General features: G+C 42.0%; 1 protein-coding gene and 1 long non-coding RNA gene across 5 annotated transcripts in view; one reads left to right on the plus strand and one right to left on the minus strand.

The window, feature by feature from the left end:
• PTPN2 (protein tyrosine phosphatase non-receptor type 2) overlaps positions 1–26,720 on the minus strand; it is a 112,003-nt gene extending 85,283 nt beyond the window's left edge. For 2 of the 4 annotated variants that reach the window (XR_004273487.1, XM_032293440.1), the window contains exon 1: positions 26,462–26,720. Coding sequence is in view for 3 of the 4 variants with exons in the window: in XM_032293440.1 (XP_032149331.1) it covers positions 26,462–26,530 (69 nt within the window). In the remaining variant the exon portion in view is untranslated. The remainder of the gene's footprint in view (positions 1–26,461) is intronic. The other 2 variants (XM_032293442.1, XM_032293444.1) reach the window with 2 other exon arrangements.
• LOC116561571 lies at positions 92–21,082 on the plus strand. Its single transcript, XR_004273489.1, has 3 exons — positions 92–102; positions 13,351–13,353; positions 20,996–21,082. It is a non-coding gene; the product is annotated as an uncharacterized LOC116561571 (long non-coding RNA).
• Positions 26,721–27,212: the final 492 nt, after the last annotated feature.

Here is a 27,212-nt window from a genome sequence, read left to right on the forward strand (position 1 = left end):
ATCAGCCACATCATATTCAAATTTTGACTAAAACTCATAACATCTACCTAAATTTTGGGGTTATACCTTTAAAAAATTTATTTCTTCATCTTCCTGCTACTTGTTACTTCATTTTGAACTCAGAAATATCCTCAAATATTATTTCTATCATGTTTGTCATTACTTCTCCTTCAAAATAAATTATTTCTAGAGCCATAAATGTTCAGTAACAGGCCGGGCATGGTGGCTCACACCTGTAATCCCAACACTTTGTGAGGCCAGGTGGGCGGATCACCTGAGGTCAGGAGTTCGAGACCAGCCTGGTCAACGTTGTGAAACCCCAGCTCTATTAAAAATATAAAAATTAGGCTGGGCACGGTGGCTCATGCCTGTAATCCCAGCACTTTGGTAGGCTGAGGCAGGTGGATCACAAGGTCAAGAGTTCAAGACCAGCTTGGCCAAGATGGTGAAATCCCATCTCCACTAAAAATACAAAAATTAGCCACATGTGGTGGCAGATGCCTGTGATCCCAGCTACTTGGGAGGCTGAGGCAGAGAACTGCTTGAACCCGGGAGGCGGAGGTTGCAGTGAGTTGAGATTGCACCACTGTACTCCAGTCTGGGTGACAGAGCAAGACTCCGTCTCAAAAAAAAACAAAAACAAAAACACAAAAACAAAACACAAAAATGAGCCAGGTGTAGCGGCAAGTGCCTATAATCCCTGCTACTTGGGAAGCTGAGGCATGAGAATCGCTTAAATTCAGGAAGCAGAGGCTGCAGTGGGCCGAGATGGCACCACTGCAACAACCAGCAGGCCTGAGGCTCATCCTAGGTGCTTTCAGGTTTTCTGCATTTCAGTGTGGAAGACATTCTGTAAGGCTATGTCCACACTATGCTCTCACTACTGATGTATCCATTATGGCCAGGTTTGATCTCCCAGGAAACAGTGTTCCAAGAATTCAAGTAAAAACAGAAGTGTTACAAAAAACAAACAAAAGAAAAGCATGCTTTAACAGTAAAAAGTAGATTGTGCTTTTGCTCACACTGTCACATGTAAGAAAAAGCATTTTAAAAGTTAGGTGCCATTTTGTTTTTTTTGTTTTTATAGAGACAAGGTGTCACTTTTTGCCCAGGCTGGTCTCAAACGCCTGGGCTCCAGTGATCTGCCTGCATTTGCTTGCCCTTGAGACAGTATCAAATTTTAGTTACTACATCTTTGTAATCTATCAATATATCTACAAGGCAAGTTGTCCCCTGTTTATTCTCCCCAATTGCCCTGTAGTTCATGATATTTCAATTAACTTTGTAGTTTTCTTCAGAAAGGTATGCTAAAGGTTAGCATAAATGTATCATAAAGGTTTGTTGTCAGAAACAATAGGCTTTGCTGCTACTGCAAATGGGATTTTTAAAAAAATCTATTGGCCATTACTAGGGTATAGGAAAGATACTGATTTGCGGGGAGGTGAGGCTTAAAACGACAGGCAAAGAAGGTTGGACTCCCTTCCCTTCTTCCACTTCTGTGATAACACACACCCATTTTCCACACTCACGGTCATCTGTCAGGTGCAGATTCCTATTTTTAGCCTAGAGAAACACACTTCTTTGTATGCACTATACAAAAGAGGGTAGGGTCCCCAGCATAGTGGTAGGGAGATTTAAAATTTACAAAACACAATATAACAGCCAAGTTCTTGGGGTTAAGAAATACATTCACAACATAAATACATTTTATTTTCTCAGCTAATAAGAAGATCTCTTGCAGTGAGTCTATTCTTTCAAATCTCCAATATTAATCATTTGTTCTATTTACTTTATAAAAAAATTTCAGTGAACTTAGAAGAACCAATATTTCAAAAAGCAGCTCCCAGAGGTGCATATTAGCTGTTTATTCCAATATCCTTTCTTTCTTTCTTTTTTTTTTTTTTTTTTGAGGCTGAGTCTCACTCTGTTTCCCAGGCTGGAGTGCAGCAGCACAATCTTAGCTTATACTGCAACCTCCGCCTCCCAGGTTCAAGAGATTCTCCTACCTCAGCCGCCCAGGTAGCTAGAATTACCGGCATGCACCACCATGCCAGGCAAATTTCTATATTTCTAGTAGGGACGGGGTTTCACTGTGTTGGCCAGGCTGGTCTCGAACTCCTGATCTTAAGTGATCTGCCCACCTCAGCCTCCCAAGGTGCTGGGATTATAGGCATGAGCCACAGCACCCAGCCCCAGTCAATATCCTTTCTTTCTTTCTGAAGGTATCTGCTTTTGTTTTCTGACCACAGTGAGCCCAAGTGAAAATCTATTTTCTCGAGCCTCTATGGTCCTGTGACAGTCTGGCCAATGGGAATAAGCAGAAACTACTGGGTTGGGCTGCAGGAAAATGTTGACAAAGAGGACTGGCTCCAGGTACCTTTGCTCTTCCAACTGCTGCCTGCCTGGAACATAGGTTTTGCTGTAGGGGGTTAGGGGTGGGAATAGGCAGGAGCCATCCAGTGAGAACAAGGTAAAATGCACATTCAGAGGAAAGCTAAGCAGAAATACCAGCATTGGGTCCTGAGTGGCATCAAGGAGCCACAGTAACAGCCCCTCTCCAGAATTCATTATCATATGAGAAACATAAACTCCTATTTTGTTAAATCAGCTACTGATTAATTTTTTTTCCCAAGTAGCTAAATCACATCTCTAATATACACAGCATAACCAAATCTCAACAACCAGATCTGACACTGATGAGGCATTTTCAGGAATACCCAAGACACAAAAATAAAAAATTTTAGCTAGGCACGGTGGCTAACACCTGTAATCCCAGCACTGGGAGGCCGAGGCAGGCGGATGATCATGAGGTCAGGAGACCAAGAACATCCTGGCCAACGTGATGAAACCACATCTCTACTAAAAATATAAAAATTAGCCAGGCGTGGTCGTGCACACCTGTAGTCTCAGCTGCTTGGGAGGCTAAGCAGAAGGATTGCTTGAACCCAGGAGGTGGAGGTTGCAGTGAGCTGAGATTGCATCACTGCACTCTAGCCTGGTGACACAGTGAGACTCCATCTCAAAAAAATAAATTAAATAAATAATTTTATAAGCACATTGCATAAACAATAAAATATATGATCTCTGTCTAAATGGCATTCGGAAAGTAGACAGTTGAGCTATTCGCTAGGTCTATCACATAAGGCAAAGTCAGTTCTACTTATGTTCTGGTGCTAAAACTTTCCCCTTTTATTGCAGAGAAATTCCATGAACAGTAGCCATAAATACTACATCAAGAATGTTTCCGTCTGGGCAGATCTTTGGGAGATCTGCTTTGGGGGGCCCAAGTGGAAGGATCACTTAGGGCTAGGAGGTCAGCCTGAGCAACATAGTGAAACCCCAGCTTTACAAAAAGTTTCTTAATTAGCCAGGCATGACAATGTGCACGTGTAATCCCAGCTTCTTGGGAGGCAGAAGCAGAATTGCTCGAACCCAGGAGTTCAAGACCGCAGTGAGCCAGGATCCTGCCACTGCACTCCAGCCTGAGCTATAGAATGAGGCCCTGTCTAAAACAAAAAAAAAGAATGTTTCCCATCAGCAGTGAAACCTGTTAATCCAAGGTTTCTCAGCCTCAACACTACTGACATTTTAGGCTAGCTATTTTCAGTGGGAGGGTAGGGGGGCTGTCGTGTGTATTGCAGGATGTTTGGCAGCAGCATCCCTGGCCTCTACTCACTAGATATTAGCGGCACCCCTCCCTGTATCTGTAACAACCAAAAATCTCTCCAGACATTGCCAAATGTCCTTCACCAGCAAAAATCCATCACAAACATATCCCTGAACAACACACAGATGAGAACCACTGTTATTTAATACCAAAGCACACCTTTAATCAAAACTAGATCTAAATGGCAAGGATCTTTGCTTTAAAGTATAATTTAACCAAAAATTTTAAATCTAATTATTTGTAATACGATTTTTGCTCAAAAAGAGCAAGGAATAATTGAGTCACTAGACATTTCTTTCTTAGTGGCAATGATCCAAAATGTAGGCAACTCATAGTACAAAGATTTCTTTTACAGTTATTTACAATGTTGAAAGGCTTTAAATAAACTACATGTCTAATGACAAAAGGCTGGTTGAATAAATCGTGGTACAACCAATTGAATATCATGTAGCTTTTTTTTTTTGAGACAGAGTCTCGCTCTGTCACCCAGGCTAGGGTGCAGTGGCGCAATCTTGGTTCACTACAACCTCCACCCCTGGCGTTCAAGCGATTCTCCTGCCTCAGTCTCCTGAGTAGCTGGGATTACAGGCAGACACCACCACACTGGGCTAATTTTTGTATTTTCAGTAAAGATGGGGTTTCATCTCTACTTTTTCATCTCTATTTTAGTATAGATGATCTGCCTACCTCGGCCACCCAAAGTGCTGGGATTACAGGCGTAAGCCACCACGCCTGGCCCATGCAGCTATTTTAGTAACAGGCCCTCATACCAAATTGGTAGTAGCATTAACTCACAACCTCTTGGAAGGATAATATATGACATAAACAAAGGAATAACAAATCAGTAAACGGAACTGAGCTATTATTAATACATGTTATTTGGTAGGAAAAATCCACTTAGCTCCTTAACTGTATTTGCAATTTATACACACATGTGCATTGCCTACATTAAGACCACACACCACCTCTTTTTCCAAAGTAGTCTAATTTTCAGAACATTATGAAATGGTCCATTCTCATCAATGGCCTTATAGCTTATCTCCAGGCCCAAAGACTTTAAATTCTGAACATACCTACTCTCAATGTGTTTACTTTCTCCTACTACTTTGCCTCCTAATATTTTCATATAATATTTAATCCCTCTTGAAATTTATTTTGATATATATATGCATATACATACATCTATATGCACATATATATATATATATATATATATATATATATATATATCGCTTGAAATAAGGAACTAAACGGACTCTACTATAGAAGTAATTTTGCTGGGCTCAAATAATGCTGAATTGAAATGTAAGAGTAAGACTTTTCTATTCATCCAGCTACTCTTCATTTCATAAGGAGTAACTGTGCCTAAACCCTACTATTTAAATTGATGAATTCTCAAAAGTCTTAGGACTTCTGCTTAAGAAATTCCAAAAGTATACTTCACATAAAAGTCATCACCATACTTCTTCATTGCAACAAGCCTTTCGTAAAAGTCACAGAATTCAGAAGGTCATCTTTAAGCAGACATTCATGGAATCCTCAAAGTAACTTGGTGTTATAGGATGGTCTTTAAAGAAGCTGAGGCCAGGCGCTGTGAGTCATGCCTGTAATCCCAATACTTCAGGAGGCTGAGGCGGGAGAATCACTTGAGTCAGTCTGGGCAACACAGAGAGACTCCTATCTCTACTTAAAAATTAGCAAGGGATGGTGGTGCACCATCTGTGGTCCCAGCTACTTGGGAGGCTGAAGTGGGAGGGTCACTTGAGCCCAGAAGGCCAAAGCTGCAGTAAGCCATGATCATGCCACTGTACACCAGCCTGGGCAACACAGCATGATTCTGACTTTAAAAAAAAAAAAAAAAGTGTGGGACCAAGAGAAAATAAAGAAAAAAGGAGGAGAAGGAAAGGGGTGAAAGGAGGGAGGAGGGGGAAGGAGATAAGCAAGGAAGAGGAGGGGGGAGGGACGGAAAAGAAGGAGGGAAGGAGGGAGGGAGGGAGGAGGTGGGAGGAGGAAGAAGAAACTGGTCCAGGAAGGTATGCCTCATGAGTGTTTTATTCCCTCACTAGAAGGTACAAGACTTCAAACAAGCAATGCTCAGTACTAAAGCTAAACATGTCTACTACATGACGCAGCAATTACACTCCTGGGTATTTCTAAGAAAAAAAGAATGCATAAGTCCATGAAGAAAAACACATTTATATTTATGCATAATACTAGAACCAGAAGAAAAACTCCAAATGTGCATGAACATGGATAAACTGTAGAAGAGTCACACAATGTAATATTACAGGGCAGGGCATGGTGGCTGGCTCACATCTGTTAACCCAGCTACTCTGGAGGCTGTGGTGAGAGCATCGCTTGAGCCCAGGAGGCAGAGGCTGCAATGAGCCAAAACTATGGCACCGCACTACAGCCCGGGCAACAAAGACCCTGCCTCAAAAAAAAAAAAAAAAACACCTGAGAAATCTAGAAAAGGCCTTCATGAAAAAATCATGTCACATTGGGGGAAAAAAAAAAAAAAAAAAAAGACTAAGCCTACTGTTCCATGCAGCAACAAGGATAGATTTCACAGACATACTGTGGGGAAAAAAGCAGCCAGACACAAAAGAGAACACACTTGAAATTTCCATTGATATGAACAAGCAGCAAAATTATTAAATGGTGACAGACGTCAGAATAGTGGTTACCTCTAGGAAAGGGAATGAGGCAGCCTTCTTCGGTAGCAGACTTGACTAATTTTGGGATTATGTTTATATTTTGACTTGGGTGGTGATTACACAGATATATACATTTTAAGGATTCACTGAGCTCTATGCTTATAATTTGTGCATTTTATCTATTATATTTATAACATATGCCCCAAATAACTAAAGGTTAATGGCCGGGTGCAGTGGCCCACGCCTTAATCCTAGCACTTTGGGAAGCTGAGGCGAGCAGACTGCCTGAGCTCAGGATTTCAAGACCAGCCTGGGCAACATGGTAAAACCCCGTCTCTACTAAAATATAAAGTTAGCTGGGCATCATGGCACGTGCCTGTAGTCCCAGCTACTCGGGAAGCGGAGGCACAAGAATCACCTGAACCCAGGAGGTGGAGGTTGCAGTGAGTTGAGATCACGCCACTGCATTACAGCCCCATCCCACCCCCAAAAAAACCAAAAAACAAAAAACTAAAGGTTAAAATGATGTAGCCACTTTAGAAAAGCAAGTGCTAAACAAAGAGTTAACCTATGAACTAGCTATTCTACTCCAAGGCACATACCCAAGAAAAATGAATACATATGTTCACACAAAAACTTGTACACATATGCTCATAGTAGCACTATTAATAATAGCTAAAAGTAAAACAATCACCTGTCCATCAACTGGTAAACGGATAAACAAAATTTGGTATATATCTATAGAATGGAATCTTACTAACTTATAAGAAGAAATGAAGTAATGATATATACAACACAGATGAAACTTTAAAATATTACGCTAAGTTAAAGAAACCAGACACAAAAGACTACACATGGTATGAGTCCGTTCATGAAAAATGGCCAGAAGAGGCAACTCTTCTTCTGGAGATGGAAAGTAGATAAGTGGTTGTCTGAGGTTGGGATGGAGGTGAGAATAGGACATAACTATATGTACCCAATCTCTCCTTTGGGTTTTGAATATATTCTAAAATTAAGATTTAGTTGCGCAGCTATGAATACACTAAAAACCACTAAACTGTATCCTTTAGGTATGTGAAATATATCTCAAAATTGAAAAAAATCAAGAACTCAAAATTGATGTGTTGTTCAATCAATGAAATGCCTAACAATGAAGTACTTATTTTCAACCTAACATACTGGCATGGACAAGAAAATAATAATAATTATGTGACCAGGTGTGGTGGCTCATACCTGTGATCCCAACACTCTGGGAGGCCAAGGTGGGAGGACTGCTTGAGCCCAGGAGTCTAAGACCAGTCTGGCCAACATGGCGAAACTCCCGCCTCTACAAAAAATACAAAAACTAGCCAGGCGTGGTGGTGTACACCTATAGTCCTAGCTACTTGGAAGGCTGGGGCAAGAGGATCACCCAAGCCTGGAAGGTTGAGGATGCAGTGAGCTGTGATCACTCCACTGCATTCTAACCTGGGTGACAGAGTGAGATCCTGTCTAAAAAAAAAGAAAAAGAGAAAAAAGTAAAGGTTCCAAATAATTGATATTTTTTAATGTACAAAATATTTATATTTTCATAGAACTATTTCTGAAACTCATTACATCTGTCTCCGAAAACAAAAATATATGAAATATCATTTGACCTTTTCATCACACATTAATTTAAGCCTCAGGGGATTGTTCAAGAGCTGTCTCTTCATCTCTACGAGGCCACCGAGTGCTTTGAGTTTTTATGTGTGACTTGCTTGGAAAGAAACGAGTATCTTTACCATTTTTTTTCTTTGTTTTCCTGGAAGCCCACTGAATTTCTGATACCTTCACCCCTCATCTTTTTTTTTTTTTTTTTAATCTGTGTGAGACTGTCTACAATTTCTTTACCTTTTAATAAGTTAATATATACTCACTGTTAGGACTCTATTGATGAGCCAAAAGGAAAATTAGTCAAGTCTACTACCACAAAAACATGCTGAAACCACATATCTACAAAGAAAAAAAGAATTTTTTAAATAGCAAAGTGTGGTGGTGTGCCTGCAGTCCCAGCTACTTGCAAGGCAAAGGTGGGAGAATCACTTGAGCCCAGGACGTCAAGGCTGCAGTAAGCAGTGACCCTGTCTCAAAAAATAAATAAATAATGAAATGAAATAAAAATAGAACTCCTGAATCAAGAGCATATTTTGCCAATATTTCTTAAGAAAGGCTCAAAGTGAGATTTTGCCTCACACTCAACAGTATCAGTACTTTTTTTGGTCTTCAGATCCTGTCAAGATTTTTCTGTACTGCTTACTCTTTCAGATGTACCTTAAACTTTCTAGGCTGACTTAAAAAAAAAAAAATACGCTAAAGATATGTGCCAGCTCTTTGTTGGAACTGGGTTAGTTTCTCCATCTGAGTCTTCCTGGTCACTTAATAGAGTTTCACTTCAGTCTCCTCTGTTCCCTTTCAGGAACTCCTACCACGAACTTGGGGAAGTGCTCTCTCCTAACGATCATTTCTCACACCTTTTTCCTGAGTTCTGAGAGATTTTTCTCAAGCCACCTCAGTATTAGTTGGTGCTGAATTTTCTATTTTAACAATTGTGTGTTGTAACTTTAAAAACTCTTTACTGTTCTCAGTTTCTTTTCTTTCCTTTTCTCTACCTGATCTTGCATTTGGAAACCTGAATTATAGCTTTCTCAATCTCATACTATTTTGCATGCTCCCAGGGATCTTGGGGTGAATTTTTCATGTCTAACAACGTATGTTTGGTCATCTTTACAGAAAGTGAATGCATATATCAGTTATTTACCCACAACTGTGTGGGTACTTACACTGTTCACTATCAAAATTCCTTAAGTCTCAAATATGTGGGAACAACCCTCTTCTAAGTGTCAAGCAATTAATCACGCAGGCTTATTATTACCACTGTGCTTTGGTCACTGCAATGATAAATTAGAACACAACAACAACAACAAAAGCTTCTAGTGCGTGTGATTAAAAGACTTTAATAGTTCTGGGAAATTATACCCATTTGTCATAGTTTTTTCTTTTTTTTTTTTTTTTTTGAGACGGGGTCTCACTCTGTCACCCAGACTGGAGTGCAGTGGCATGATCTCAGCTCACTACAGCCTCCGCCTCCTGAATTCAAGCGAATTCTTCTGCCTCAGCCTCCCAACCAGCTGGGATTACAAGCGTGTACCACCACGCCTACCTAATTTTTATAGTTTTAGTAGAGAAGCAGTTTCTCCATACTGGCCAGGCTAGTCTCGAACTCCTGATCTCAGGTGATCTGCCTGCCTCAGCCTCCCAAAGTGCTGGGATTACAGGCATAAGCCATCATCTTCATTTGTCATAGTTTTCTATCGCCTTTCTTGCTGTCAATTTTTACTGCTATTTGTATAATTATGCCTAACAACTTTTCCTTTCTTTTTTTAAAAAAGCAAACTTCAGATTTTTCCCTGAGACATCTAAGGAGTCACTCTAATACGTGCCATGGAAAAAGTATGTTCATATTTAAAGGAGACACAGAAGGAGGATTTATTTGTGCCTGGGGGAGTGAAAGGCGCAGTGTATGAACGGGCTTGAAGCTTGGGCAGGAGTGTGTCATATCAACAAGCAGGGAAAGGAGGGCCACAGATAAAACGGCTGTGCAGCCAGGCATGGTGGCTCACGTCTGTAATCCCAGCACTTTGGGAGGCCAAGGCAGGTAGATCATGAGGTCGGGAGTTCAAGACCAGCCTGGCCAACATGGTGAAGCTCCGTCTCTACTAAAAATAACAAAAATTAACTGGGCATAGTGGTGTGTGCCTGTAATCCCAGCTATTCGGGAGAACTGCTTGAACCTGGGAGGCGGAGGTTGCAGTGAGCTGAGATCACGCCACTGCACTACAGCCTGGGCTACAGAGTGAGGCTCTTGTCTCAAAAAAAAATACAGCTGTGCAGACACAAAGATGTGAAAGCACGTTTAAAAAAAAATGAAGGAAGGGGCCAGGCGCAGTGGCTCACGCCTGTAATCCCAGCACTTTAGGAGGCCAAGGTGGCAGATCACTTGAGGTCAAGAGTTCCAGACCAGCCTGGTCAATATGGCGAAACCTCGTCACTACTAAAAACACAAAAATAATTACCCAGGCATGGTGATATGTGCCTATAATCCCATCTACTGGGGAGGCTGAGGCAGGAGAATTGCTTGAACCTGGGAGGCGCAGGTTGCAGTGAGCCCAGACTGCGCAACTGCACTCCAGCCTTCGCGATGAAGCGAGACGTGTCTCAAAGAAAAAAAAAGAAAGAAAGAAGGAATAATAGGTGTTACAACTACAAGCAACACAGACTTGTGTACAAGGGAAGGAAATGCCAAGAAATGAAGGTTAATAAGTGGAGAAAGAACAGATTATGCAGACAATTGTTCATGCTTAATTCACCCAATTCACATATAGGAATACTGTAAATTAGAAAGATAGTATTGTAAATAGGGTAAGAAATGGATAACGGATTATTTAAAAAATGATATATTTTATTTTAAAAAATATTAACTAGTTAAAAATAAGACAAGAATGCCTATTTCACTATTATTCAACACATTCTACATGTTCTAGCCTGAGCAATTAGGCAAAGGAAAAAAATAAGCATCTAAATTGGAAAAAAAAAAAAAGATGTTAAACTATCTCTACTCAAAATGATATAATCTTATATATAAAAAACCCTAAAGAATTCACAAAAAATTGTTAGAGCTAATAAACAAATCCAGCAAAGTCACAAAATACAAAATCAACACACACAGTACACTTCTGTATACTAGCAATCAACAATACAAAAGAAATAATTAACAAGGCAATCCTGTAATCCTAGCACTTTGGGAGGCCAAGGTGGCCAGATCACTTTGAGCTCAGGAATTCAAAACCAGCCTGGGCAACATTGGGAAATCTTATTTTCTTTAAAAAATAAAAAAAAGAAGTAGCTTGTGCCTGTGGTCCCAACTACTCGGGAGGGTGAGGTGGAAGAATGGCCTGAGCCTGGGAAGCAGAGGTTGCAGTAAGCCAAGATCATACCACTATACTCCAGCCTGGGCAACAGAGTGAGACCCTGTCTCAAAACAATAATAATAAATAATAAAGCAATCCTATTTTAAATAGTATTGAAAAGAATAAAATAGTGGTGAATAAACTTAACCAAGGAGACAAAAGGCTTACACATCGAAAATTATAAACATTGCTAAAAGAAATTAAAGACAAGCTAAATAAAGACAGCCCATGTTCATGGATTTTAAGATTTCATACTGTTAAGAAGGTTAATACTAGCCTGGTGTGGTGGCTCCCGCCTGTAATCCCCGCACTTTGGGAGGCTGAAGTGGGTAGATTATTTGAGGTCAGGAGTTCGAGACCAGTCTGACCAACACGGAGAAACGCCATCTCTACTAAAAATACAAAATTAGCCAGGTGTGGTGGCGCATGCCTGTAATCCCAGCTGCTCGGGAGGCTGAGGCAGGAGAATCGCTTGAACCCAGAAGGCAGAGGTTGCAGTGAGCCGAGATCACGCCATTGGACTCCAGCCTGGGCAACAAGAACAAAACTCTTTCTCAAAAAAAAAAAAAGGGTAATACTATCCAAAGCAATATGCCAGTTCAATGTGATCTCAATCAAAATCCCAATGACAATTTGCAGAAGTGGAAAAGCCATCCTAAAATTTTATATGGAATTTCAATTTCAACGAACCCTGAATAGTCAATCTTGAAAAGTAATAACAAAGTTAGAAGACTCGGCTGGGTGCGGTGGCTCACGCCTGTAATCCTAGCACTTTGGGCGGCCAAGGTGGGTGGATTACCTGAGGTCAGGAGTTCAAGACCAGACTGGCCATCATGGTGAAACCCCATCTTAAAAAAAAAAAAAAAAAGACGACTCACACTTCCTGATTTCCCAATTTCAAAGCTTACTACACAGCTGCAGTAATCAAAATGCACTGTAATGGCATAAAAACATCTAGTTCAGTGGGACAGAATACAGTCCAGAAAAATTCTCCATTCTACAGTAAACTTATTTTCAATAAGGGGGCCAAGAGTATTCAATTGGAAAAGAACAGTTTTTTTCCAACAAATGATGCTAAGAAAATTGGACATCCACAAGCAAAAAAATGAAAATGGACCCCTACTTTATCCTATATACCAAAATTAACTAAAAATTAACCAACAGACCTAAATGTAAGAGCTAAAACTATAAAATTCTTAGAAGAAAACAGAGAGATTGAAAATCTTCATGTATTTGGATTTTGCAATGGTTTCTAAAATATGACACCAAAAAGCACAGGCAACAAAAGAAAAACAGATATATGGCTTTATCAAAAGTAAAAACGTTTATTTACCAAATGACTGTATCAAGCATGTAAAAAGAAAACTGATAGGAGAAAACATCTGCAAATCATATACCTGACAAGAAATTAACCTGGAATATATATAAAAAATTCCTACAATTCAACACAAAAATTGGGCAAAGGATACGAATACACATTTCTCCAAAGGAGATATACAAATGGCCAAAATACATATGAAAAAAGTGTTCAACATCTTTAGTCATTTGCATTTAGTCGTTGCAAATCTAAACCACAATGAGATACCACTTCATACCTACTAGTATAATTATAGTCAAAAAAAAAAAAAAGTGGAAAATAACAAATGTTAAGAAGTGGAGAAATCAGAACCTCACACATTGCTAGTGGGAATGTAAAATGGTGCAGCTGCCATGGAAAATAGTTGGATGGTTCCTCAAAAAACTAAACCTGGAATTACTGTAGCATATTATCCAGCAATTCCACTTCTAGGTCTATAGCTTTAAAAAAAAATTGAAAAGCAGGCCAGCCACAATGGGTCATGCATGTAATCCCAGCACTTTGGGAGGCCAAGGCAGGTGGATCATCTGAGGTCAGGAGTTCAAGACCAGCCTGACCAACATGGAGAAACCCCCATCTCTACTAAAAATATAAAATTAGCCGGGCGTGGTGGCACACGCCTGTAATCCCAGCTACTTGGGAGGCTGAGGCAGGAGAATTGCTTGAACCTGGGAAGCAGAGTTTGTGGTGAGCTGATATAGCACCACTGCACTCCAGCCTGGGGAACAAGAACGAAACTCCATTTCAAAAAAATAAATAAATTGAAAACAGGGACTCAAACAGATACTTGTATGTCAATGTTCATTGCAGTATTTTTCATAATAGCCAAAAAGTGGAAAAAATTAAAGGCCTATCAACAGATGAATAAACAAAATGTCTATATTCAGATGGTGGCATACTAATCTTCAAGATAAAGGTATGCAGTTTTGACACATGCCCTAACATGAATCAATCATTAAAACAGGGATCCCTGGCAGGTGGGCTGCACAGCAGGACGTGACCAGAGGTGGGTGAGTGAGCATTACCGCCTGACCTCTCCCTCCTCTCAGATTAGGGGCAGCATTAGATTCTCACAGGAACCCGCACCCTACTGTGAACCGCACATGTGAGGGAAGCAAGATCCTATAAGAATCTAATGCCTGATGATCTAAGGTAGAACAGTTTCATCCTGATACCATTCTCCCACCACCCCCCAACCCTCAGGTGATCTGGCCACCTTGGCCTCCCAAAGTGTTGGGATTACAGTCATGAGCCACCACGTCTGGCCCTGATTTATGTTTTAACAAATGAAGCTATAAAACAAAGGTTCACATTCTGAATTTTAGTCCTTTGGGCTTGGTGGCTCTCACCTATAACACCAGCACTCTGGGAGGCCGAAGCAGGAGGTCAGGAGTTAGAGACCAGCCTGGCCAACATGGCGAAACCCCATCTCTACTAAAAATACAAAAATTAGCTGGACGCAGTGGTATGCACCTGTAATCCCAGCTACCAGGGAGGTTGAGATAGGAGAATCGCTTGAACCCAGTAGGCAGAGAATGTGGTGAGCCGAGAACGTGCCACTGCACTCCAGCCTGGGGGACAGAGCAAGACTCTGTCTCAAATAAATAAATAAATTTTTAATTTTATTTTATTTATATTTTTGAGACAAGGTCTTGCCTTGTTGCTGAGGCTGGAATGCAGTGGCATGATCACGACTCACTGCAGCTTTGACTTCAGGGGCTCAAGAGATCCTCCCACCTCAGCCTCCCAAGTAGCTGGGACTGAAGGTGCACCACCACGCCTGCCTAATTTTTTATTTCTATTTGCTGTGTTACTTAGATTGGTCTCAAATTCCTGGTCTCAAGCAATCAGCCTGCTTCAGCCTTCCAAAGTGCTAGTATTACAGTTGTGAGCCGTGGCGTCTAGCCTTGAAGTTTTTATTTTAAAAATCTGTATTACTGTAACAATTTCCATCATTATTAGGGTGAAACAGTTAACAATATTTTATTAAATAATGTCAAATAATATTTTTAGTATTTCATACATAGCTTTGTTCTATGTATGGCATACAGAAAACATTACATTGTTGCACCATATTCTCCCTTTAACTATTACAATGTAGTAGCAAACAAGAACTTAGGAAATTGGAAAATAATCTTCTATTAATTTTATAATTTTATAAGGTAGGACCTTAAGATAATCCCAAATTTAAAAAAGAGTTTCTACTTATGGGATAACATACCTAAGTTTCTTTCTTTATACTTTAGATCTCTAAGTGAATCCTAAATTACATGATGGAAAGTGTTCACTTTCTGTTGTTAGTCAGATGTTTGTGCATATACTCTCTATAAAGATGCTGAGAAAAGAACAGTGAAGTATGAAGTATCTTGCATACTTTGAAACACCATTACTTTAGGATAGTAACCACTTAACTTATAGCCTTTAATATGCCTGACACTGGTTGGGGAGAGAAGATCCCTGGTGAAAAGTTCTTTTCTTCATCACAATTATTATTATTATTATTATTTTTGAGAAGCTCTCTTTGAGGAAGAGAGTTTGGAAAATAAAATAGCTCACTGTCACTGAACCCTACTGTGTATCAGGCATATGCTATGTGCTTTTATGTGTGTTATCTAAGAGGTGGTTACAAATGAGAAAACAGACTCAGCTTCCAAGATTATACAGCAGTTAGGTAGCATATCCAGATAGGAATCCAGTACTTAACTTTAGCACCTATATATTTTTAATTTATATTTATATATATATGTATATGCAGATGCTCATATGCATATATAGATTACATGGACATGGCAAAAATTAAACTGTACAAAAGGGTATAGAGTGAAAAAGTCACCTTCTCTTTTCCCTCAGTCCTTTCCCTTAGGTGATAACTGTAACCAGTGTCTTGTATATTTTCTGAGAGATACTCTTCTCCATGTATAAGCCAGCCTGCCTTCCTCCATCCACATATCCATCCCACCCTCGCAAACAGATATTAGCATACTGTTTTGCACTTTGCTTTTTCACTTAGTATGTACTAAAAATACTTCCATACAGATTATGAGTTCTTTTTAACAACTGAGGGCTGAGTGCATTGGCTCACACCTGTAATCCTAGCATTTTGGGAGGCCGAGGCGAGTGGATCACCTGAAATGAGAGGTTCAAGACCAGCCTGGTCAATGTGGTAAAACTTGATCTCTACTAAATATACAAAAATTAGCCAGGCGTGGTCACGGGCACCTGTAATCCCAGCTACTTGGGAGGCTGAGGCAGAAGAATCACTTGATCCCAGGACGCAGAGGCTGCAGTGAGCTGAGACTGCACCATTGCGCTCCAGCCTGGGCAACAAGAGTGAAACTTTATCTCAAAAAAAAAAATTGAACAGTATTCATTACTTAGCCAGTCATCTATAACGCACATATAGGTTATTTCTAGGTTTTACCTATTATAAATAATGCTGCTATGAATAACCTTTCAAAGAAATTATATCAATGTATATATACTGTCACCAATCATGTAAGAAAGTGCCTGAGCTTCACCTACCCTATTAACAAACATTTTGCTCTTTGTCTGATAGGACTATAATTTGCAATTCTGTTATTATTGTGAAGGTGAACAGTTTTTCTTGTTTTTAAAAGCCATTTGTATTTCCGTTCTCTTTTTGGTATGTAGGAGCTCTTTACATATTAAGGAAGTTCAGTTTTTGTCATATATTGCAAATATTTAAAAATTTATCTTTTGACCTATAAAGGTTTTCATGTCAAAAATTTGAATTTTTATAAAATCACACTTAAGCCTTTTTTCTCTAGGTTTCTGTGACATGGCATAAAAAATTCTTTTTCATTCTGTTGATTACAAAAAGTTTTCTCCATTGTTTTCTTATATATTTTATGGTTTCATTTCTTTTATGTTTAGATTATTGCCCAACCAGGACTTTATCATAGTATAAAGAATGAGGTAGGTTGGGCGCAGTGGCTCATGCCTGTAATCCCAGCACTCTGGGAGGCCGAGGCGGGCAGATCACTTGAAGTCAGGAAGTTCGAGACCAGCCTGGCCAATATGGAGAAACCCCATCTCTACTAAAAATACAAAAATTAACCATGTGTGGTGGTGCACGCCTGTAATCCCAGCTACTCAGGAGGCTGCGGCAGGAGAATAGCTTGAACTCGGGAGGCAGAAGTTGCAGTGAGCAGAAATTGCACCATAGCATTCTAGCAGCCTGGACAAGAGCAAGACACTCTCTCAAAAAAAAAAAAAAAAAAAACCCATAAATCAGAACAGAAGCAGTTCCCACTATTACAAAGTTACTCCAACTTTCCAGGGCTATCCTGGCATAACAGGTCCTTTACTGAGACTAGAAGGGTACAAACTCTAGGAATCCTGTAGCCTTACCTCAAACCACAGAAAGAATTCCTTCAAGTACTATAAGGAAACCGTAAAGAGGAATTGATAGCTTTCAGAGTATGAAACTGTTCAAATATAGTGAAAGAAGAAATAAAATAATTCAGTATCAGATTTTCTTTAGGGGAATGACAGCAGTTTGAGAAAAGGTTATAAATATTTGATCAGTGACATGAACCAAATGAAACTGATAGAGAACAAGGGGCATATTAAATCAGAAGTACTGCATTTGAAAAGTTACTCATTGCATTCCCTTCCTCCATTCCTTTTGTTTGAAAAGGAAAAAAAAAAAATGACACATAAATCTATACCATGTTGAAAAAGAAATCCATAGATAAAAGTATCCAACCTTGAATCAGTTTCTTTGTTTCGAGACAGTGTTGGGATTACAGGAGTGAGCCACCAGCCCAGCCCCTGAAATCAGTTTACCGACCACAACTTTTTATCCTGGGGATCACCAGGTAGGCCTATGAACCTATTAAAACCACATGGTAAGTTTGGGGGATTATATTTGTGTGGACATTTCTCTCATAAACAAGTTTCACCTTAAAGGTGTCTCATGAGGTCTATGATCTTTAAAAGCAAGGATTTCACTGTTAAGTCAAAACAACTTCCTGAACCATTAGTACAACTGTGACATATAAAGAACATTAAATAGGCACTACATTTAAATACATTTAAAAAGGCATTACATTCATTTTTTAAAGCTATTTCAGACAATGACACTGCAAGACAATGTTATTTCAATTAAGAATATAACAGGCCGGACTCAGTGGCTCATGCCTCCCAGCACTTTGGGAGGCCGAGGTGGGTGGATCACCTAAGGTCAGTCAGGAGTTTGAGACTGGCTTGGCCAACATGGCAAAACCCCATCTCTATTAAAAATACAAAAATTAGCCAGGCGTAGTGGCACGCACCTGTAGTCCCAGCTACTTGGGAGGCTGAGGCAGGAGAATCACTTGAACCTGGGAGGCGAGGCTGCAGTGAGCCGAGATCACGCCACTGCACTCCAGCCTGGGTGACACAGTGAGACTCCGTCTCAAGGAAAAAAAAAAAGAATATAACAGAAGTTTAGTTTTCTTCTACTCAGGAGAATCAGCACTCATAATTCTTTAAAGTTAGCCTGTGGAACTGTATCTCTTCCTCAGTTATCAATTGCTGTCTTAAATTTTATATGGTAAACTGATTTAGGATTTAGTATATGGCTAATCACTTTTATCCAAAGTAAGGAGGATATTTTTAAAAGTTCCAGTTTATTAGTTGGTTTAAATATCCTCTGACTCTTAACAGCTTTCCGTTAAGAAAAAACTACCTTAACAGGGCATTAAGTGGAACTACAACACAGTTAATAAACAGAGTAGAGAATCTAGATGAGGATTTCCAAAGGAAACAAATCATACATAACATTTATTCGAGAAAGTGAAGAGCACACTTATGTTAATTTTAATTTCGCTTACCCAGACCTTATCTGTCCATCTCTCTGGTTTACCCAGACTATTTTAAGGACCAAAGGAAAGAAAGTGAGAAAAGAGTGGGCAGGTAAGAGGAAAAAGATGACGCAGCTAAAAGAACAGCAGGAGACTGAGAGAGCTGTAACGGTTCTCCAACTGGAAATGAGGAATTCTCTGCATAGTAACGATTTGGAAAAAGTAAAAAAGGGCTTTTAAGATTCTTCTTGGCCAAGTACTGCGGTTCCCTAGTACAGTACTATGAGAAGGCGGGATGGGAGGATCACTTTAGCCCAGGAGTTCAAGACCAGCCTGGGCAACATGGTGACAACCCGTCTCTACAAAAGATAAAAAATTAGCCAAACAGCTGGGCATGGTGGCTCATGCCTGTAATCCCAGCACACTTTAGGAGGCCGAGGCAGGTAGATCACGACGTCAGAAGTTCGAGACTAGCCTGGCAAACATGGCGAAACCCCGTCTCTACAAAAACTACAAAAATTAGTCTGGCGTGGTGGCACACGCCTATAATCCTCAGGAGGCTGAGGCAGGAGAACTGCTTGAACCTGGGAGGCAAAGGTTGCAGTGAGCCGAGATCGAGCTTCTGCACTCCAACCTGGGTGACAGAGTGAGACCCTTCCTCAAAAAAAAAAAGATTCTGGTTAAAATTAAAAAATCAAACAAGAGGCAACTAGAAAAGCTAGGGGACAAATGCAACTATCTGGATTTCTGTAATTATAGATATCAGTAGATTTGCAAACAAGTGTGATTGATCTCTGAATCCCAGATACTGTTTTAAAGGCCTCAAGTCTCAAAATGACCCTACCTATTATAACACATCCATTCCCTCCTAGCTATCAAAATTAAGATGATTCCCTCTGTGCCACTGATCTCAAATAGATCATAAAAACAAAGCAATGTAAGCAGTCACGTGGATAAATTTGGGCAGTGCTGAAATGAGAATCAGAAGTACTAGATTTGGGTCCCAGTTGTGTCACTAACAGATGTTGTAACATTAGGTAAGTCACAACACTATTGGCCCAGTGTTTCCTCAGCCATAAATTAGGGGTTTGGAATAAACTCAGGTGCTGACATTTTAAAAGGGAGCAGTTTTCCTGTGTTTAGCGAACATTTACTGAGCATCTATCATGTTTCAGGTCCCATAAGTAGATGGTGGGAAAACAAAGGAAAAAGAAGACCACCCTCAAGGAGCTACACAGACAAGTAGACAGTTACAAAACAATGTGGTTCATATTCTAATAAAAGAATATAGAGAACTAAGAAATGAGAGAAGGAGGAGCATATAACTTTGCCCAAGGAGACTAGAGTCTAGACGTGAAGATATTTCCCAAATAGACACAGTAGGCATGGAATATATCCAACATGTGAAGACTCCAAATTGTGACAGAGCAGCCAATCTTCAAGGGAATTCAAAGAGTTTGTGTAACCATGTAAAAACACTAAGATTAGACGGCAGGCAGAAGAATGCATAACTAGTAGGCAAGGAAAGTGTTTTAGAAAGAGAGTTTGATTCACCTGCCTAACTGGCTGCCCCACTGTAAGTATGAGAAGAACACCATGCATTTGATATCTGACTTCTAAAAATTAGCTGACTCACAAATGGTAAAAACTGTTCTCTAACAATAGTTGAACTATGAATTTCTAATAAAAGAAAAAAAATTGACCAGGTGCAGTGGCTCATGCCTGTAATCCTAAAATGGTGGGAGGCTGAGGTAGACAGATTGCTTGAACTCAACAGTTCAAAAACAGCCTGGGCAAGATGGTAAAACCCTGTCTCTACAAAAAATCCAAAAAAAATTAGCCAGGCCCAGCTATTTGGGTGGCTGAGGCAGGAGGATGTCTACAGCACAAGAGGTCGAGACTGTAGTGAGCTGAGACCGCACCACTGCACTCCAGATTGGGTGACAAAGTGAGACCCAGTCTCAAAAAAAAGAAAGAAAGAAAAAGAAAAATGTGTGGCCAGGCACGGCGGCTCATGCCTGTAATCCCAGCACTTTGGGAGGCCGAGGCTGATGGATCATCTGAGGTCAGGAGTTCAAGGCCAGCCTGGCCAACACGGTGAAACCCCATCTCTACTAAAAATACAAAAATTAGCAGCGCATGCTGGTGGGTGCCTGTAATCCCAGCTACTCGGGAGGCTGAGGCAAGAGAATTGCTTGAACCCGGGAGGCAGAGGTTGCAGTGAGCCAAGATCGCACCACTGCAATCGAGCCTGGGTCACAGATCAAGACTGTATCTTAAAAATAAATACATAAAAAGGAAAAATGATCAGTCAGGAGTTCCATTGTTTATAAATCCTGATTCATCAACCAAATTCCAAGAGGGTGAGCTGAGAGGCTCACGTGAGCCCAGGAGTTCGAGGTTGCAGTGAGCTATAACCGCACCACTGTACTCCAGACTCGGCAAGAGATCCCATCTTTAAAAAAGAAAGCAATTTAAAAATAAATAAACCAAATTCCTTCTGAGCCATCGCTTCTTAGAAACATCCCATAACATGGCTTTTGTGATTCTCCAGTTTTACTCTTTTCTTCAGCAGGCTCACAGATGCCATTCCTTCTCTCTGCCTTTCTCAAAGCCCAGCCTGATGCAGACAGTAATCAGCAGTGACGAAATGAAAGGCAAGAAGCAATCATGAACACTGCTGAGAAAATCAGAATTAACCTCATACAATCAGACCAAATTAAACTTTTCTACCTTTACCCTTCATTGTGTGGTTCTTGTTTTAGAGACAAGACCTCACTCTGTCACCTAGTCTGCAGCACAGTGGCACGATTCTGGCTCACTGCAGCCCTAACCTCCTAACCTCAAGTGATCTTCCCACCTCAGCCTCCTAAAGCGCTGGGATTACAGGGATGAGCCACTGCCTGGCCAGCACTCTTTCACAATCAATTCTTCCACCTTTGCGCTCTTGGTCCCATTGACTCTTGCTTTCCTAGAAGATTTCTGGCACCAACAATCATCCCTTCTATTTCAACCTCCACCTCTCTCTTTAGGTTCATCCCTGCAATCACATAAATATATCAAGTTGCTCTTTCCTCCTAAGAAATCAACACATATTTATCAAGGGCTTACTAAGCACCTGATACTATGTAAAGCACTGGCACTGCCTTCATGAAACTCTGAAGAGGTGGTAAAAATACAAACTCAGACTAACAGAGTCTGTTCTGCTTCAATCCGAGAATTCATTTCTAAGAAACCTCCTATTATCAAAGTCATGAAATAAAAGACACTGTTCAAAAGGAGCAAAAAGGAGTAAGAGACCAGATAGTTTCAGACTCAAAATACTAAATTCATTTTACCTGCAAGAATTTCAATAAGGTATCAAGTTCTCCTACCACTAAGCAAGTCCAGCTTTTAGTTGTATTCAGTTTTTGCTCAAGAGCAAAGCCTTTCTTTTCCCAGCTCAATTAGCATTACCAAAAAAAAAGCAGAACTCTTCGCAAACATTATCAGAAACATCACCCATTGTTGTGATAAACAAAGCAGAAAGCCACCTTAAACATTTTTTTCCTACCCAACTTGTGTTACTTTCGATAGTGGTTTGCTTAATGCAAATCGTGTTCCCGACATCATTTGCTGCTGTATGACATCCAATTCCCGCTATGAAAGGGGAAGTCTTGGGATGCTAGAGAAGTAAGCCAAGGGGCTCATACCCAGCATGGGCAGGTCAGGAAGGCCTGCCAAGGAAGTGAGACTTCAGGGATGAGTAGGAGGCAGTTAAGCAAGAGAGGAAAGAGAAGGGGGAAAGTTGTGCCAAGACAAAGAGAACAACATTTGCAAAGGTCCTAAGGGGAGAATGGACACACAAGCTTCCAAGAACACAACACGGTGGAAAAGAGGGAGGACAGTGACAGGGGAAATCAAGTGAGAGGCAAAGGCCATGAGGTCTTGTGGGCTGAATTTACATTGTGAGCAACAAGAAGCCATTAAAGGGTTTAAGTGAGAAGTCACACAATCTTGCTTCATTTTAGCTACCTCTCCTCACTTCTTCCCTTCAAGTTTGGCTTCTAAAAAGAGCAGTGTACACTTGCTAGTTTGCATTTTTTCCTGCCTTCTCTCCTGAACTCCAGGTATCTGTCTTGTGAAGTCCGCTGATATGTCTCCCTTTCAGGTATCTGCTAATCTAGCTGTTTAATGTAATGGCCCTCTCAGGCTGGCCCTTACCTGTCAGGTGGCCCTGTTGACCCTCAACTCCCTCCAATGCTTTCCTCCCCACTTCTGCAGTTGTTCCTTGCCAGTCTTTTTCACAAGCTCCTTCTTTCTCTACCCGTCCTTTTTTTCTTTTTGAGACAGAGTATTGCTCTGTCGCCAGGTTGGAGTGCAGTAATCTCAGCTCACTGCAACCTCCACCTCTGGGGTTCAAACAATTCTCCTCGCCTCAGCCTCTAGAGTAGCTGGGACTACAGGCATGTGCCACCACACCTGGCTAATTTATGTATTTTTAGTAGAGACAGGGTTTCACCATGTTGACCAGGACGGTCTCAATCTCCTGAAGTCATGATCTGCCCGCCTCAGCCTCGCAAAGTGCTGGGATTACAGGCATGAGCCACCATGCCCAGCCCATCCTATTAAATGTTGTCTGTCCAGATTCTGTCCTTGGCCCGTGGTATTTCCAAACGCTCTGTATCTTCCCTGGATGATCTCATCAATATCCAAGACACCAAATATCAACTATGAGCTCATGATTTCAAAAATCACATTTTACTCAGATCTCTCTCCCAAACTCCAAATTTATACATTCAACTAGCTTCATTTCACTGTCTTGCAGCTACCACAAATGGAATTAAACAGTTTCAAAACCAAGCTTATATATAACTTACACCCCTTTACCATTTCATTTCAAATCTCTATCTCCCCTCCATCCCTCCTGCCACTGCCCAAGTGCAGCTCACCATTTCTCTTCAGGTTTACTTCAACCAACTACTGCCCTGTGCTGCATGCCTACACTTTTCCCATTCAGCCCACTAGCAGTCAGAACAATCTTGCTAAGAAGTAAAATGATCTGCAGGGTGCAGTGGCTCACGCTTGTTATCCCAAAACTTTGGGAGGCCGAGGCGGGTGGATCACCTCAGATCAAGAGTTCAAGACCAGCCTGGCCAACATGGCAAAACCCCGTCTCTACTAATAAAGTACAAAAAAATTAGCTGGTCATGGTGGTGTGTGCCTGTAATCCCAGCTACACTGGAAGCTGAGGCAAGAGACTCGCTTGAACCCAGGAAGTGGAGGGTGCAGTGAGCTGAGATCGCAACACTGCACTTCAGTCTGGGCGACAGAGCAGGACTCCATCAAAAAAAAAAAAAAGAAGTAAATATGATCATGGTATTTCCAGGCTTACAATTCCACTTAAGTGGAGTTCCTATTAACCAGCTCAAATTCCTTAGTCTGATCTACAAGGGTCTTCTAGGTTCTGCCTTATTCTCCAGCACCTTAACTTCACACCAGTCTCCAGGCTAAACTGTGGGTGGTTCTCTCAGCATTCCATCCTCAGTGCCTTTGTGCACTCCCTCCCTCCTGGGACACTAATTCTCTTCACCTCCCTTGTCTTCTTCGCCTGGCCAACGTCTTTCAAGACTCAGGTGAGGTCCTCCCTCCCCCAAGAAGCTTCACCAGAACTCCCATGTGCACCTCTTTTTGAAAAATACAGGATTCCTAGGTACTCACCTCTACAACACCCTTAACTTGAAGCTAGCTTTACATGTATGACTTTTAAGTTTTCATCTGCTTACCTATTTACAGGGCTGCATCCTTAAAAACTGGGACTCTGTCTTCCAACAAGAATCCTAGGTGTCTAACACTAGCATAGAACAAGCATGTTACGAGTAAATTAATAAAAATATGGAACTACAATGAGGCCCAAAGAGAACAAGCCTCAGAGTGTGAGCACCTTGAGGGCAGGAACTTTGTCAGGAGCAATTCTCTGCTGAATCCCCAAGGCCCGAAGTAAAAGCTGCAAAGTCACTGGAGGTCCAGGCATATTTGTGGAATGGCTGAATGAATGTTCTAAGGCCACAGGAAAACACATAGTCCAAACTTCCTGACTTGCTTTCCATTACTAACTTTCTTGGTTTGTGACCTACTTTTACTGTAACACCAGTGAGCATGGCACAGTTTCTACTGACCAAACTAATAGTCTTGTTTTTCCAGTAGGAAAAAATAATAATATGAGCATTGACTAAACAAGTAAAGTACATGATTCCTCAGTAAGAATCTATAGAAGGATTTTCTGATCTCTTTGAAAATGGATGTGAAATCTCCAGTGGATGAAAGTTTATTAAGAGTAATCACAATTCTCATTGAATTTTCAAGGATACTAGTGATACCAAAGAAAATCAAATTTCTTAAACCAAAATGTTAAACGGAATTGTTATATTCATTTTTCTCTTTTCAAATCTATTTTGATATATAACTTATCCCTTAGAGACAGCAGCCTCTGCTAAAACAAATGTAATTGGAGAAGATGCAGCAGCTGGCAGGCTCTCTCTCACATTAAGATTCCTACCAGAATTTACATTTCAGATTGTCTATAATTGGAAGAGTCCATACCAGCATTCTTTAAAACTTACAGCCCTATTCTAACATACTCTATCATGGGAATCAGGATATTTATACTTCCCTAGTAATGTGTTCAAGAAGAAAACGTTACTTTCTGAACACATTTTTCACTGTCATCTAATTAAATGGAAAGGGGAAAACCCCAGGATTATCCACATTTACAGGAAAGCCCTTTTTTTCTTTTACTTTACAGAGAACCAAACATCAGAAGCAGCATTAACAACCGTCACCAAATTCAATCTTGGGAACAATATGTTAAGAATCAAACGGAGGAGTAAGCAATTAAGTCATTTTAAAGGGAAGTTGTTTTTTTTTTTACTTTTTTTAATGTAATTTTTTTTCTTTCTTTTTCTAGACTGCTCAGCAGTTGTTTAAAAGGTGGTCTAGCTGACATAAAAAAGCGAATCACAAGTGTTCATACTACAGATATGTGAGTTGAATAGGCACAATTACTCTCGGGCGATAGGCGTCGTAACAGGGTGCCCTCTGGGAAGGTGATGAGGGCACTTTCTCAGGACATGGAAAGGTTATTTGGATTTGAGGGGCCTGCAAGGGGGATTCGTTCGTGACACTCGTTTGGGAGCACACATGAGATCTGCGTTTCACTGTAGGGAAAGTATACCTCAGTAAGGAAAACTATAAAGAGAACGACACGCTATCACTGGACGAACACAAGCCGAGCCTCTTTCGTTCCGAGAAGGCTCTGTGGGGCACCCTACGCTGGGCGCCGCTGGGACGTGATGGAAAATGAAGACGGGCGGGGGGGGTGGGTCCCGGGAGCGAGACCACTGCCAGAGGCCACGAGGCACCCCCAACCACCGCGGTTCCACCAGGAGAGCTTCGCCTCGAAGAGGGCTGAGGCGGCCGGCCCGGCGCTTAGAGCGCCAGCTCGACTAGGACATCGCGGCCCTGCTCGCCCGCCCCCGCCCTCGCCGCTCCCGGGGCCACCGGCTGCCTGCCCCGCCACAAAACATCCAGCCGAAGAAAAAGCTGTCCACAGCGGCGTGGGAGCGACTGCAAGGCTGCAGCCCTGAGGGGCACGGCCCGGCGCCCCAACACTGGCTGCCCGTGCTCCCACACGGATTCCCCAAAGACCCCAGACCCAGGCCGAGCAACGCTGGCGGCGTTTCCACGCGCTACACAAGTAGCTGCTGGGGCGACGCCTTCCAGAACTAACTGCGCTTGCGCTAACCTTGAGGCCGCTCAGCTCAAGTCTGCTTCCCCCCCCTCCCCAGGAGCAAGAGAGCGGTCAGCGCAGGCGCGCCCCTGACGCGGCTCGCGCCGCCACTTCCGCCCCGAGCGAGAAGCGGGGGAGGCGGGAGGGAGCTTGCGGGCAGGGCAGGAGTCAGGATCTCGGAGGAGATCGGCGATCGCCGCGCGGGTCCGCGACTCACCAAGTACAGCGGCTGCCAGCGACGATGAGCATCCAACTCCTCAAACTCCTGCTCGATGGTGGTGGGCATGGCGGCAGGAACGTGCTGGCGCGAGCAGAGCCTGCGCCGGCTGAGAGGCTCAGGCCCCGCACGATCCGCGGAGAGCGCTCTCGCTGCGGCGCATGCACGCTGCGCGTCGCGCCCCGCCCCCACGCCAAAGCCTGGCCGGCTGTGGGGAAAGTACCTGGAGCGTCGGACGTCAGCGCGCAGACTCTGCGCCCGAGCGCTGCGCGGAATCGGCGGCGGGGCGGGGCGGGGCGGGGCGGGGCGGGGCGCTCTGGGTGGGGGGGCGGGTTCGGAGGGTGTCCAGGTGGGAGGGGGCGGGGTCAGGGGACCAGCGGTTGGCGTTGGTCCCGGCGCACGGAAGGAGAGGGCCCGCCCCTTGGCTCCCGCCTTCCGGTACTAGGGAGGCGGTGTTGTCGGTAGCGCGCCGTTGCTGGAGGAGGACTCCCTCATTAAGTATCCTGAGCTTCGCCGGCACGCTCCGCCTTCCTTCTTGCTGTCCCGTTTCTCGTTTTCTTCTCGGCCTTCGTTTTTCAAGTGCGGTACTTGAATTTTATTTTAAACATCATCAAGGTCAGTTTAGCGGCCGGTGACCAAATTTGGAACAAATTCCTCATCCTCTGCCCTCATGTCAGCTCTTCTACGCCTGCAGATTTTATGCCAAATAAACCGCTGTAGCAAAAGGAAAGGCAGCTCTCCCGGTATTTGG

The sequence above is a fragment of the Sapajus apella genome, unplaced genomic scaffold, assembly GCF_009761245.1.
Source record: "Sapajus apella isolate SASKATOON/1434 unplaced genomic scaffold, GSC_monkey_1.0 scaffold29, whole genome shotgun sequence".
NCBI classification, from domain to species: domain Eukaryota; kingdom Metazoa; phylum Chordata; class Mammalia; order Primates; family Cebidae; genus Sapajus; species Sapajus apella.